General features: G+C 38.6%; 1 protein-coding gene across 2 annotated transcripts in view; it reads right to left on the bottom strand.

Annotated features, from left to right (window-relative positions):
* Positions 1-8,039: 8,039 nt before the first annotated feature.
* The window catches only part of LOC110954478 (BMP/retinoic acid-inducible neural-specific protein 3-like), a 73,763-nt gene continuing 67,302 nt past the window's right edge, over positions 8,040-14,500 (bottom strand). For both annotated transcript variants that reach the window (XM_022199031.2, XM_022199030.2), the window contains exon 8: positions 8,040-9,984. In XM_022199031.2, coding sequence (XP_022054723.1) covers positions 8,868-9,984 — 1,117 coding nt within the window. In that variant the 3' untranslated portion in view covers positions 8,040-8,867. The remainder of the gene's footprint in view (positions 9,985-14,500) is intronic.

Below are 14,500 nucleotides of genomic sequence, written 5' to 3' on the forward strand. Positions count from 1 at the left end.
CACCACAACCACGCTCAGTGTAGGGAAAAGACTGCAGGCCAGCGCTGCGTGAAATGCCGTGGATCAGCGGCTTATTTATATACAGATACATTCATGAGTTACTTTGCATTGACCATTCATGGTAAAATGTGGGTGTGTTGTGGGCGGAATGTGAGGTGGATCCACCTGTGCAATCTTCCAGCTGGTGTGTGATTATAAAGGGGAAATACCGTGCAGCTGTGCTTTCGCACAGTTTTATAAATCAGGGGAGAAGGGCATACGCCCATTTCGGATTTTCGGCATATGCAAACTTTAGTATGGATCCTACGCAATGTTTTATAAATGAGGCCCCAGAACTGCAGGAGAAGAAGCAAACAACCAATAGGCTGCCTTGCTTTAGATCACGTGATGTTCACTCAGCGTCATAGACTCACGTTCAGCGGCTGTGCACTCACTGGGAAAGTCCGAGGTCTTTCCCAGAAAGTCCGAGGTCCTCACATACTTTGGTGAGAAGCCAGTTTCCAAGGGAGAAAATCCGTTACAGGGCTGCACAGTGCCGTAGTGGTTAGCACTTTCGCCTTGCAGCAAGAAGAGCCCCGGTTCACGTCCCGGCCTGGGCCTGGGGTCTTTCTGCATGGAGTTTGCATGTTCTCCCTGTGCATGCGTGGGTTTTCTCCGGGCACTCCGGCTTCCTCCCACAGTCCAAAAATATGCTGAGGTTAATTGGTTACTCTAAATTGCTCGTAGGTGTGAATGCGAGAGTGATCGTCTGTCTGTATATGTAGCCCTGCGACAGACTGGCAACCTGTCCAGGGTGTCCCCTGCCTTCGTCCAAATCAGCTGGGATATGTGTCGTCCCCCCGCCCACGACCCAAGTGAGGATAAAGCGGTGTATAGAGAATGGATGGAAAATCCGTTACAGTGGTGGAAGTCAAATGAGGTGAAATGCCAGCAGAGCGGCTGTTTTCTGCAGCAGGGAATATAGCCTCTAAAAAGAGAGCTAGCCTTAGCCCAGAGCATGTGGACATGCTAACGTTTTTGCACTGCAATGCAAAGTTCATGATTCATTCATTAGAATAATGTTTACATTGTTTGTAAAATGCACTTGTTTTCTCTAAATATTCAGTTTTTTGTTTTTTGTTTTTTAAACTCTTAAAAATGTGACTTCCATTTAGGATCCTGAAATGGCACTTTATTGTTTACAGTTTCACAGCTCATTTATAAGCTATAAAACTCGTTCTCAGGTGAAATCTGTGTTTTTTTTTTGGAAAAAATAAAATGCCGTTAACAGCAAAATTGTTTTTATTTTCTTTCTGTTCTCAAATTACTCCCTTAAATTTAGTTCACTACTTTTGGAGCCCTTACTTGTGATATTATTGTAGTATAGCTTAAAATACATGGGTGCCCAGAAAATGCTTCTCTACAGGAAAGATGTTTTTAAAGTATAAATGTTGCCTTGGTGAAACTTCATTTAAGATCTTGTGACGTTGGATGATTGTATGTATGTGTTGATGAGTCAGTGTTTTGATTGCTGCTAATTGAGACATACTAAAATCCAACTCTGGATAGATTTTTGAAGAATTTAGGACATTGTAACATGGTTAAAAGCTCTTAGAATGTACGTGGAATGACATAGGCCCTTTATTAATATTTTACATTGGAAAATAAATGCAAAACTAAAATGTAAGTGCATAAACCAATTAATCGATTAATCAAAAAAAATAATCGACCAATTAATCGATTATCAAAATAATCGTTAGTTGCAGCCCTAATGGTAACAAAGCTTGGATGGTGTTAAGATCTTGAAAATGTCTTCACATATTAATTCTGCCTTCATCAACAACTACTTTGGATGATATCTCTGTTAATGTGAATGAGAGGAATTCAGATTTCTGCTTTCAGCTCAAGGCCAGGATCTCAGTCTCTTTAAGTGTGGACAGAAACATCACACATCGCGTCCCAAATATCACAGGGCTGTTATCAGCCAGCTCCTGTCTGAGCATCTGAAGATCGATATGAGAGGTCAGACACAGTCCTTATCACCAAAACAGTAAAAAGTCAAAGAAAATCTTCACTTTTAAAGTTCTTTGTGGCAAAAATTGCCCTTTTAATAAATGACTGTGCGGACACTCTCATGGCATTTGCTTTGCTTTAGTTGGATGAGCTTAATGCTCTAATTAGCACTTGAAATATTACTAAATAAAACCTTTTGCGTGCACTGCTCTTGCACTTTGACTTTGTTCTTCTTTGCTTTGATGAATGAGCTATGACGGCTGCCTGAACATTAAGAAATGCAATTCATTCTGGCCTCATTGTTCCATTTTGACCTGTGTTTACTGAAAGCATCAGATGAGAAGACAGATAACAACGTCGGTTTCCTCTGTCTTACAGAAAGTAATAAAGCAAAACATTCCACGCAGATGTTACTTTTGATTGTTGTAATTTAGGAACAATTTCAAACCAAATCACTTTGGAGAAAAATAATGACAAAAGCAAAACTGATGCATGATGGGACTTACACTATGTTTCATAAAATGTTGGCAGAGGATAATTCCCTGCTGGTATGGTGTAATTACAGTGTTAGTATGCTGAGCTCAGATATGAAAAAGGAAATTAATTTAACACTGCTGCTTGTGTGATTGGATTTAACCAGCAAATATATATATGTTTTCAAGGAAATGTTAATGCTGCAGTATGTCAGTGCAAACCATACATCAGTTAGGTACTCACATCAAGCATCTCTTGTTCAGGATCCAGGATGCTGCAGTCTGTCTCAGCATGCACTAGAGACCATAACTAAACTGATGTTAAAAGTTATATATTTCATGCCTACTTTTACTTAAAATAACAGCAATTTTTGAGATGACAATCGAGCTAAAAATAACCACAACAGAGTTTGTTTTTTTGCTGTTTTTATGCTAATGTCAGTTAGCACAGTCTTGGAAAATTTGCGGTTGAGAAATCTCTCTCACTCTACTTGCAATTTCCACTGGAGCTGTCATTTCACTCTTCTAGCAGGAAAGAACAATTTGCATTTTTTCTGACATCTCTGGCATAAAAGCATCACTGCTGTCTCCACGTGTAATGGGGAATACTCTGGGCGCTTTGAGTCTCCATCATATGGAATGGTTAAACATCAGAGAGGTGGGAGAGAATGGCTGCGTGTGGTGCAGTTGGGGCTGTAGCACAAAGCACCTGGAGGACTTGGAGTGTGATGCTTTTATTTCACGGCTTGGAGACAGACATAAACCCCGGCAAATTACAATCGACTACAAAGCATGTGGGAGAAGCACCTGAGATAACGGGCTTTGATGCCGTGTCTTCCCTGCTGCTTCAAGCAGCCATCCATCAGCACAAATCTGACGTTCAGAAGAGATCTAAACCCCAGAAATTCTCTTCCTCTAGCTAAATAGTGTTGCATGCGTTGTTGCACGTCTCAAAAACCCAGCAAACATCAACCGAACACAGAATCACAAAAATGCTGGACGCTTATCAAATTCTCTGTAAGTTTGCCATTGTTTGATAAGAAATAATAAAAAAAGTTAATAAGAATTGGGGTCTCTTATCAGTGATTGATACCCAAACACATAAATGATCATTTAATGGGCCATACAGGTTTTAAATGTAACATAGCAAAACAAGCTGCTGGTTTATCAGTAATTGTTTTGGCTGCCTGACCTCTTACAAAACCAAAAAAATAATAAACTAAAATCATCCTCATGTACTTTTACTACAGTACATTGTAGAATTCAGAAATGTAATTTTAAAACTGTAATGAGAGACTTGGCTCTTTATGATATTTACCAAATAAGGCTTTCTGTGAAGATGTAATGAATTTGATTGCAGCTTTCTACATTGCTGCATTTGCACTTAATCTCTCTGGTTTGTCATTTTCATTTCTGCTTGAAGTTGTTTTTTAATATATATATATATATATATATGTAATTTTTTTTCTCCGTTAGTGTGTTTAAATAATGAAATATATATAAAAAATATGTAACAGCATAAAGAACATGTCTTTTGATAATGCCAAACACAGATGCTCAATTTGTCTCCTGAATAAATTATTTCTGTACAAATCGGTGAAAATAAAAGAAAAAGCCTGATCCCTTGAGTCTACAGTCGGGGGTTACGAAGGCTCTGTTATGCTGTGAGGGGCATTTTGCTTGCATGTCTTGTGCCAACTTTCAGAGGGAAGAGTAACTGCAAATCAATGCAAAGCTGTTCTGAATGGCCATCTTTGCCCCATGATGAAAAACTTCTATACTGAAGGGAGTGGTGTCTTCCAGGATGACATGCCTCCATACATGTGGCACAATGGGTCAATTAATGGTTTGATTAAAAAAATCTAAATAAAAAAAAAAGATGTAAATCATGTGCTATGGCCTTCACATTCACCAGATCTCAACCTAATTGAAAAGCTATCGGAGCACTCCCCTTTAGCGTCATTTAAACACCAAATTAAGGAGAATGATGTTCCATCTCTCTAGTTGAGTTCTAGAGACTTGGAGGATCAGCACTAAGAATACTGAAACATTTCATGTTGGCTTTCTCTTTACTGTATATGTATATTGTATATTGTACTATGACTTAGCTTTTGCGTGTATTACTAAGAGTATTACTACTGCTGCTTAAATTATATTCATTCTTGAACATTAGTTGCATATAAATTGGCAAAGCAACATTATGCATCTGTTTCAGCTGAAAATTACAGCTAAAAAATATTCTTTATGGAGCCCTAACTTGCATATAGGTAAAGAGGATAACTTGGGTAAACAGGCACAAACTCCTTGAAAAATTGTGCAAGGATTTTTGGCACTATCACACATCACCAACTATGGGTCTTCAGCTAGCTATAAAGTATGAGCATCACGGCAGTGGGTGATGAGACCCAAGTGTGTGTTGATAGAGGATGCAATGAAAAGAAAAATAGAGAATCACCTCGCACAAGACTGGATAATAGCAAATCTGCAGCTGGCTTTGTTAAATTAAAGGCTGTGAAACAGATGCTGAGCAGACAAAATTAGCTGGATTGCTATTTTTTTGTGTTGTAGCATTTGCTTGATGTTTAACTGTTTTAGCAAAGTTGTTTAATTACAATTGTTTGGGGGGGGTTCCACCAAGACAGCCAATTTTGAGAAATTTGAAGTCGTCAGACGTGAATTGAGAGCATCTGGTTGCAACACTTAAAATAAACAAACCTTCTCCTGTTTTTGGTTTAAGCAGGGGAGCAACCAGGGAGTTTGGGCCCCATGAAAAGAAATTTTACTGGGCCCCTGTAGTGCCGGACATAAGGCCAGCGAAAATATTTTGTGCTGTTTACATAAAACTGTGCATTTTAATGATATTTTTGACTATTATTTCTCATATTTGTGAAAAGGACAATGTGACAGTTACTTGGTAGGAGAAGCACTGAACACTGAATACTCTGAATACAATGTTTCATTTATTTACTGCAAGATTGATTCTCATTCTTTAGCATAAAATTTCCCCAAATTAAATTACATACCTGAATAATACAAAACTTGAACATAAAATAACCTCTTCCATTAAATAAATTGTAATTATAATCTGTGAAGAAACAGATAAAAGGTCAGAGGTCTCATCATGGAATCTTTGCCTTTTCTTCTGGCGGCTGCAGTTGCTCACCTCCTTCCTCAGTTGTGCATACTGGGGCTTGTTCAGGGGTAGGGGGCTCACAGGCCTCATAGACAGCAGCTGCTGCTGCTGCACTTGACGTGTCTGTTCAAACATGCATCATTTTGACACGGGGGGAGGGGGGCTGATTAAATATGGGCAGCTTGCTAAATGTGAACAGTGAAATATAAAATTCCAGAGTTTTCTTCAAAAATATGAGCTAATATGGGGAGAAAAGCGAGCTAGCTTAAAAATCACAAAGTTAAGATAGAGTAGAAACAACAACAGGCTAATGTTCCAGAACTTTCCACCACATAAACCAAACCCACCTTGTTTTTTGAAAAACTGGATAACATATTGCCGGCCCTTGGCCTCTCTCTCCTGCCTTATATTTTTTTTCTTTTCGTTTCTGACTACCTGACTTCTGAGGTATACTGTCGCCACCCTACTCAGTCTGACTGAAGCACCGCGGCGCGCAGCAGTTCAGTTGATTCAGTAGGACTGAACCATTTTACGTAAAAAGGGAGGGGGGGGCCCTTGAGAAATTTTTCCAAAACAAATAAACTTAGTGTTACCAGCACATTGTAATTTTTTTTTTTTTTTTTTTTGTGATTGTAAATTAAAAAGATAGTGCCATATTCATTTTGTCAGTATTATAATTTTATCAGGGGCCTTTCTGGGCCCCTGTTAATGATGGGCCCCTAGAATCCGTCCCCCCCCCCCCCCCCCCCCCCTTTTCGCACCCCTGGGTTTAAGCAAAAGGTTAGTAAGGGAATTACATTTATTTCATTGCTGTCTGTTGCCGTCAACAATAAAACTGCCAATTTGTATTGATACATTGATGATTTTTTTTGTGTTTCTTGTAGGAGAAATAGGAAAACTACCATTCAAAGGTATGGGTCATCCATTGAATTTCATATTTTCCATGAAAACTCACATTTTATTCATGTACTAATGTAACTTCACAAGCCTTTCAACACCATCAGTTAACACAATGTAGCATTAGAACACAGGAGTGATGGTTGCCAGAAATGTTCCTCTGTACCCCATGTAGATATTCCATTGAAAATCACCCGTTTTCAGCTAGAATAGTCATTTACCACATTACCAATGTCTACATTGTATTTCTGATTCACTTAATGTTATCTTCATTGGAAAAACTCATTTTCTTTCAAAAATAAGGACATTTCTAAGTGACCCCAAACTTTTGAACGGTAGTGTATCTATCTACCTATCTAGATTTGGAATTTTAGTTATGAGTAACTCAAATTTTGAGCCCAGAAAAGTTTAAAATGCACCAGAATCCTGTAATTACCTCTTGTTGCTGCAGAAGCTGCTGTTGTCAGTATCCATCTAAAGTTATGAAGTGTTGTTCTAATGATATGTAAACTGTTCACCAACAAATCAAACTTGTATCCATTTACAGTGTGTGAATTATTCAAATCAAAAAGTTTCTATTAATGAGGCAAGCATAGTTAATAAATGTGAGTGCAAATGGCAACAACGGCTATCAATAATGTTAATGATGCTTCTCTTCTGTTTAAATGGCCCAGCAATCAAAATGAACCAGCAGCCAAAAAGATGTATTTCCATCATTACTAAACTTAGGAGTTAGATGCTATGTTTCCTGGCTCCATTGTTGAATAATCTGAAACCTATATTTGTGCATGGTGACATTTTTAGATGTATATGTATTTCATTTCGAATAGAAAATAATTTCACCAACAGACTGAAACGTAACCTACATGTCTTCCACTGGCTTCACAGTGTCTTGGTGGTTAGCACTTTCGCTTTGCAGCTAGAAGAGCTCTGGTTTGTGTTCCAGCCTGGCCCTGGGATGTTTCTGCATGGAGTTTGTGTTCTCCCTGTGCATGTGTAGATGTTCTCCAAGTACTTTGACTTCCTCCCACAGTCCAAAAACATGCTGAGGTAAATCGGTAACTCTAAATTGTCATAGGTGTGAATGTGAGTGTGATTGTCTATCTCTATGTGTAGCTCTGTGATAGACTGGTGACCTGTCCAGAGTCTCCCATACCTTCACCCTAAGTCAGTTGGGATAGACTCTTCCATGCCCTCATGAGAATGAAGTGATGTATAGATAATAGATGGATAGATGTTTTCTACTGAAGTCCTTTTTTTATCGTACATTTAAGAGATGTGGTATTTTGTGTTGGAGTTTCCCTTTAACATCTTGAATTTAGTGTTAAACAGTGAGCAACTGTCGGTTTAACATTGCTCTGACAACAGCTCCTAAATTTCAAGCAGGCGCTGAAGAACTGAAGAATCCAAATGTGTGTCAAATCATCCATAATCCACAAACAATGAAGGTTTTGACAACCAGACATTTGAAATGTCTTCGCAAAGAAATGTTTATAACCTTAATGAAGACTGCATTCAAGTTCATGCACGACAAGTACACCGTCTATAGACCACACATAAAAATGTATTTTATTTAGTGTATTAACAAATTGTATTTTACATTTTATAGACAGTGTTTTTGTAACTTTTGTTTCACAAACAACAGCATTATAAAAATAAAAGCACATGTAACATACATTGTGATCATTGTACATTTTTTTCCTCAGCAAAACTGGAATAATACAGCATCTATTTATTCTTTTTGTTCATTTTGTTCTTTCCTTACAAAAGTAGTGTGTAGTAGAGCTTAAAAAATGAGTGACTTAATCATTGCAGTGAAAGCTAAAACGAATGAGGTGCCCATCATGTCCCAGGTTCAAAGGGAGGGCCATGATATTAAAACAAACACTGGTGCTATTTTTGCACCTGAAGATAAATGTGATGAGGAAAATACAAATAAAAGACATGCTGGTGCTGCAATGTTTGCTTTGTGAGATGATTACGTTGCTCGGGTAATACTTTATCAGCAAAAGCTTCTGTTTACGTATGTGAGTGATTCAAATTTGTGCAATCTACAAACGTCAGCACATTAGCAACATATCAGTGACGGCAGAGTTTTAAATTTATATTACTAACTGTCAAAGTTATCAGTTTCATCAAGAGAAAGAAAACGCTATGAGGCAAGTATGGTGAAATCCTCCTTAATTCTAATATGTTATACAAATTTATACGAAAAGCTGACATGAGAATCCCAAATGCACTCTTGAGATCCATGACGACAATGACAGTGTCCCCCAAATGTCCCTTGCATGGCTCCAGAATTGCTCTTAACCATCATCAGGCCTGTGTGATAACTGCTCTTCCATCTGTGCACCTGGCCACCTGCCCACTTATTAGCTACATAATTTGGTTGTTTCATATTCCATCGAGTTGGGCTGCTTGGCACTGAAAGTCTGCAGCGCTGCCTGAATCCTGGCAACGTCTGTGGTGGACAGTTTGAGTCGGTGCCGCAGCAGACAGGAGAAAAGATCCAGAGGCTGAGCTCCGGGCGGGGAAAGCCTGTTGACTCGATCCCGGATCTCCAGCAGCTGCAGCAGGGCCGAGTCCTGCGATCCCTGAGTATATGGGTAGTCCAGCTGTAAAATCAAGTCCTGGATCGCTTCCGGGTCAAAGTGCATACTATAGCCATACACCTGGATGCTGTTGATCTTCATGTAGCCTAGATTCCGTCCTGGTTCCAGGTACTCCAATGGTTCATAATATACAGTTCCATTTCCGTTACTCGAGGTGCCCCTGATCCGGCTCCGTAGGTAAAAGTGGACGGTTTCAAAAAATGTTTTCCACTTGTTGCCCAAAGTCAAAGTCCAATTATAACAGTCATAGGGAAGGTCTAATTTAGTCCTCTCCCAGTCTGGGTAGTTGTTCTGGTCAATGGGCATGATCCAGCTCTCTGAGTGACTCCCCCCAAACGGATTGATATAGACAGACAGCATGGGGTCCAGAGTGCTGTTCTTGGTAAGGCAGATCTGTAGAGACATGCCCAGGAGCATGTGGACATGGTTTGACTTGTATTTATTACTTTTCAGCGTCAGCAGCATCCTCTTCCTCCATGACGGGTCGAACCAATTATTCAGCCTGACGTCGTTGCTGACAAAGATCCCGTGGATGCTGATGCGGTTGTCACGTTTCTGCAGGAGGAAGCGCAGCTCCAGGTCCTGCAGGTCAGTCTCAAAGCCGATGTAGTGGTCCGTGGAGTCCGGCACTTCGTTGCGACACACGCCCTGGCTCAGCATGTAACCCTGGTTGCAGGTGGCGCAGCGGGAGCGGTTCTCATAGGAGCAGGATGCGCAAGAAGTTCCCTCCCCCACCGAGCAGGGGATGACACCCTGGCAGGGGGGATGCTCATAGGGGCAGGAGCAGCTCCGGGTCTCCTCCAGGTAAGAGCCGATGTGGTTGTTTTCACTGCAGTACATGATGGAGAGGATGTAGTTCAGCCAGTAGCTTAAGGGCCTGCAACAGAGACAGAGCAGTGTGTGAGCCTCACTGCAGCTTCAATACATTCATGACATAAAATTGAAAATTAAGCAGCGTTTTCTGTTTTGCTCAGAAGCAAATCCAATCAAATAAATAATTGCCTTATGGGGAACTGCCAAAATGTACATGAAAAATGAAAAGAATAGTTTGAAATCTGAGCAACTAAATTATGAAGAAGTAAATGAGCAAGTTCAAACTTCTTCCAAGATTTATCATGTGTCGATTGTTTAGTTATCTCTTAGCATCTGTCAAATGCAAATAGAATTGTGCCATTTTTGTGCCTGCAGTAGATACAGACCAGATGAAAGAAGACAGCGTGAAACACAACTACAGTGGACACAGTATCACATTCACATGAGGAATGCAGTCATTAACATGCATCTTAACAATTAGACTGGCATAGCTTTCTGTTCCTGTATAACATGAACATATACACTACCGTTCAAAAGTTTGGGGTCACTGAGAAATGTCCTTATTTTTGGAAGAAAAGCAGTCAGCCGTTTCCAGCGAGAATAGTCATTTACCACATTAACAATGTATAGATTATATTTTTGATTAATTTATTGTTATCTTCATTTAAAAAATGCTTTTTTTAAAAAAAAATAAGGACATTTCTAAGTGACTTCAAACTTTTGACCAGTAGTGTATTATGATGTGTATTATGACACTGTGTTAGCTAATGGTGTTCAAAAGCTAGTTGATGATTAGAAAACTTGTGTGCAATTATGTTAGCACGTGAATAAAAGTGAGTTTTCATGGAAAACAGGAAATTACATGGGTGACCACAAACTTTTGAACGGTACTGTACATTCAGCAAATTAAATCTGATTCAGGGAAACAAATAGACTCTTCCTTTACATAAAACTTGACTCATCATAGCGGAGTGATAACACGGGTTTGAGATGTGTGTTTAAATTTAATATGAAAAAAGCAAAGCTGAGTTCAAACATCTCCCGTGTCTTCTTCCTGACCTATCAGTGTGGGGGAGGGAGCTATAGGTGAAGGTTAACAGTCCTCCACAGCTCTGTATCGCTTCGTATTCTTTAGAGACTCCTGCCTGCTGAGAAAGACCCAGCTTTTAGCCATCCATTTAAATTCTGAAACATTTTGATCAAATCCCTGTAGAAATGTTATTCCATCCATATATTTGGTCTCACTCCAAACTACACCCACATTCAGAAACTAAAAATGATTGAACTGCTGTTTCACCAGGCCTTCAGTACAGTTACATTAAAAAAGAAGAAGAAAAAGAAAAAAGCGGGCTAAATGCTTTATGGGTTGATCGACAGTTGTGTCTCCCTTGGTGAGATAAACAAGAGCAGAAGAACTTTAATCAAATTCTGAGGCTTGTCGGAAAAATATATTTGATTTTATATTGTTCTTCTCATTACGGTCTCATCCATTTCAAAACTGACAAATGCCTAAAAAAAATCTCATCACTTGCAGTAATAATATATTTATAGGATATGTGTCTTCTGGGTCTTTAGGAACAGTGTTTAATGTCACAATATCTGATTTTTAAAGCATCTGAGTTTTGTTCAGTCCAGAGGCAGGATGTAAAACAACATGTCTAAATATTATCTGTTCCAAAACACAAACTGTAATGGTAAACCAAAATTCCTGAGATAGTTTATGAATAAAGGAGCAGATGGACTTCATGACAAGAATATAATCAGTCTTTCACTTGCTTTGTTTCACATCTGTCACATTTCTGAATCCATTTTAGTACCCAAGCAGAGTTATGGCTGCATTATCGTAGCCGTGTGCAGCTGCTAAATTAATTTAGAGGAAACAATAGTCCAATAGTCTACACAGAGACTAGAGCTGTGTTTGAATTTACATTCAAAGACATATTTTTGAAAGGGAAAAACAACATTTGTCCAAACAGTTGTTTGACTAAATAATAGCTGGGCTGCAAAGTGTGTGTGTGAGGTGCTGGGGATTTAAACTTTAATGAACATTATTTCAGAGTCAGTAAAAGTCAGCCAAGTTTCTTTCCACTTCCAGACACCAGGTTTAGAGAGATATGAAAGGCATATTTCAGTATTTTCAAGTGTCTACTCCATCACTGCTGGGTTATGTCACATTCCTACACAGAGACTAGAGCTGTGTTTGTGGCTGGCTTTTCTTTAATAAACATGTAAATGCACCAAGCAGTTTCCAAATGAGGCAAAAATGTTTTTCTCAAACTCAGCTGATAACTACTTTGAGACCATAAATACAAGGATTGAAAAAAAACAACAACAACAATGAAGCAAAGAAACAAACAAAAAAACACACATGGTCTCAATTTTTGCTGCTGTGGCTAAGCAGCACAAAAACGAGGGAAAAAATTATTTTGATTTTGATTCTGCCTTAATTAACTCATGGATATATATATATATATATATATATATATATATATATATATATATATATATATATATATATATTATAGAGAGAGAGAGACAGACAGACAGATATCACTCCTTGTGAAGGAAGCAAATGAAACAGATTGTGTTTTTCCATTTACCAGCATTACGCTTTGTTCCCCCAGGTGCATCACTCACTAAGTGTGCATATCTTAAGTATGAAAAAAATAAATAAGCATCTATAGACAGCTTCAGATGTGGTTTGTCAAATCAGGTTCTATACCAGTGCTTTGAACCATTAAGCCACTCTAATATTCCAACGTGACAGTGAGTGTCATGACTGCGTTGTAGGGAAGAAAAATGGGAAAGAGCGAGCGACATCTTTTCAAATCATCAAATTTAAAGACTGGTTTTGTCACAAGACAGCCAATGTAATGTGCTAACAGCCTAAACAGTACCCAGCCTCTCTGAAACTCATCAGCGAGAGTCAGTTGTGCATATCTCACCTCCAGAGTGGAGACTGTGCACAGCAAGAGAGAGGAAGCTGTCTCGCCGTCGTAAAGCGCACACTGTCAGCAGGACATGTAAACTGTCATGGAGACGCAGTGTGCAGTATGAGCCAAAGAGAAGCTGGGTGTTCTCTCTGCAATCTGTTCATTGTCTGTCAGTTCATTTCACACAGATCAATGCCACACACCAACTTTCTCCTTCTGCTACAGATTCTATTTCTGCTGCTGAGCAAAACTTTTTTCATCACAGAGGACATATTCATTTTTTTCCCCCTCAATTACAAGCATGTATATTGATTTGTTAAAACACACAAAAAACAGCACATCAGTTGTTTTGTGCTACTCCATTAGAGCGGTTCTGATGCATCTTGTATTCTCAGATAGTTCAGCTAAAACCTCACAAAAAAACCTACTTTTCTCCAACGAATGTGCTTGAAAGTTACAAAAGAAACTCCAAAATGGATTTGTAGCGAATAGAGCCTACAATATTTTTCTGTTTACTTAATCTTCCCCTGACAAAGACCATTATGCTTCAGTACATGAATAATAGTTCCAAAGATACATCAATATTACTGTTAATAAAAAAGAGGGGAAAAAAGAATCCTCCATGAACTAGGTCATTACACACAGGGGACTATGAAAAGACATTGTTGTATATTGATAAGGGTGAATAAGAAATCGTGCATTTCTGCTAAACTTTCCAAAGTACGATGCGAAAAGCATAAATGTGTATCTGGGCAAAATTTTAAAAACTAAATTGGTTTCCACCTTTAATTATTCTAATGTGTAAAAATATTATCCTCACTGAAAAAGACTTTCAAGAAAACTTTACTGCTCACAATAGTTTTTCTTTGTCTTATCAGACATAAGTTGTCTTCCTGTTTGGTTGTGACAGAATTTCTAATTTTTTCTAATTTTCTAATAACCTCAATTCTTAGCAAGAATAAGGAGCAAAACAATAAATCACTGTTAAACAGATGATCCTGTTCAGATTAAGAATAGCAGGAGAACCACAAGAAAAGCAGGGTCCACAGGTGTCTCTGCTCACACCTCCAGCCAACGTGGAGTCACCAATATATCATATTTCACAAATGAGGATTTGTCACTGATGTTTGGAGTAAATAACCAACAACCTTGGATGTATTACATGCACTGCCGTTCAAAAGTTTGGGGTCACCCAGACAACTTCATGTTTTCTAAAACTCACACTTGTGCTAACATAATTGTGAAAGGGTTTTCTAATCATCAGTTAGCCTTTCAACATGATTAGCTAGCACAATGTAGCATTAGAACACAGGAGTGATGGTTGCTGGAAATGTTCCTCTGTACCTCTATGTAGATAATCCATTATAGAATCAGCTGTTTCCAGCTAGAATAGTCATTTACCACATTAACAGTGTCTAGGCTGTATTTATGATTCATTTAATGTTATCTGAATTGAAAAAAAAATGCTTTTCTTTCAAAAATAAGGACATTTCTAAGTGACCCCAAACTTTTGAATGGTAGTGTATGTTTAATTAAAAGGGAATCTTTCAACATTTATCCTTTATTTATCCAACAAATAGTTATTACTTGTAGTGTTTAACCTATCACACACATTATTTCAGACCACTGGAATGACTATAGATACAG

This window comes from Acanthochromis polyacanthus, chromosome 4, assembly GCF_021347895.1.
Source record: "Acanthochromis polyacanthus isolate Apoly-LR-REF ecotype Palm Island chromosome 4, KAUST_Apoly_ChrSc, whole genome shotgun sequence".
Taxonomy (NCBI): Eukaryota; Metazoa; Chordata; class Actinopteri; family Pomacentridae; genus Acanthochromis; species Acanthochromis polyacanthus.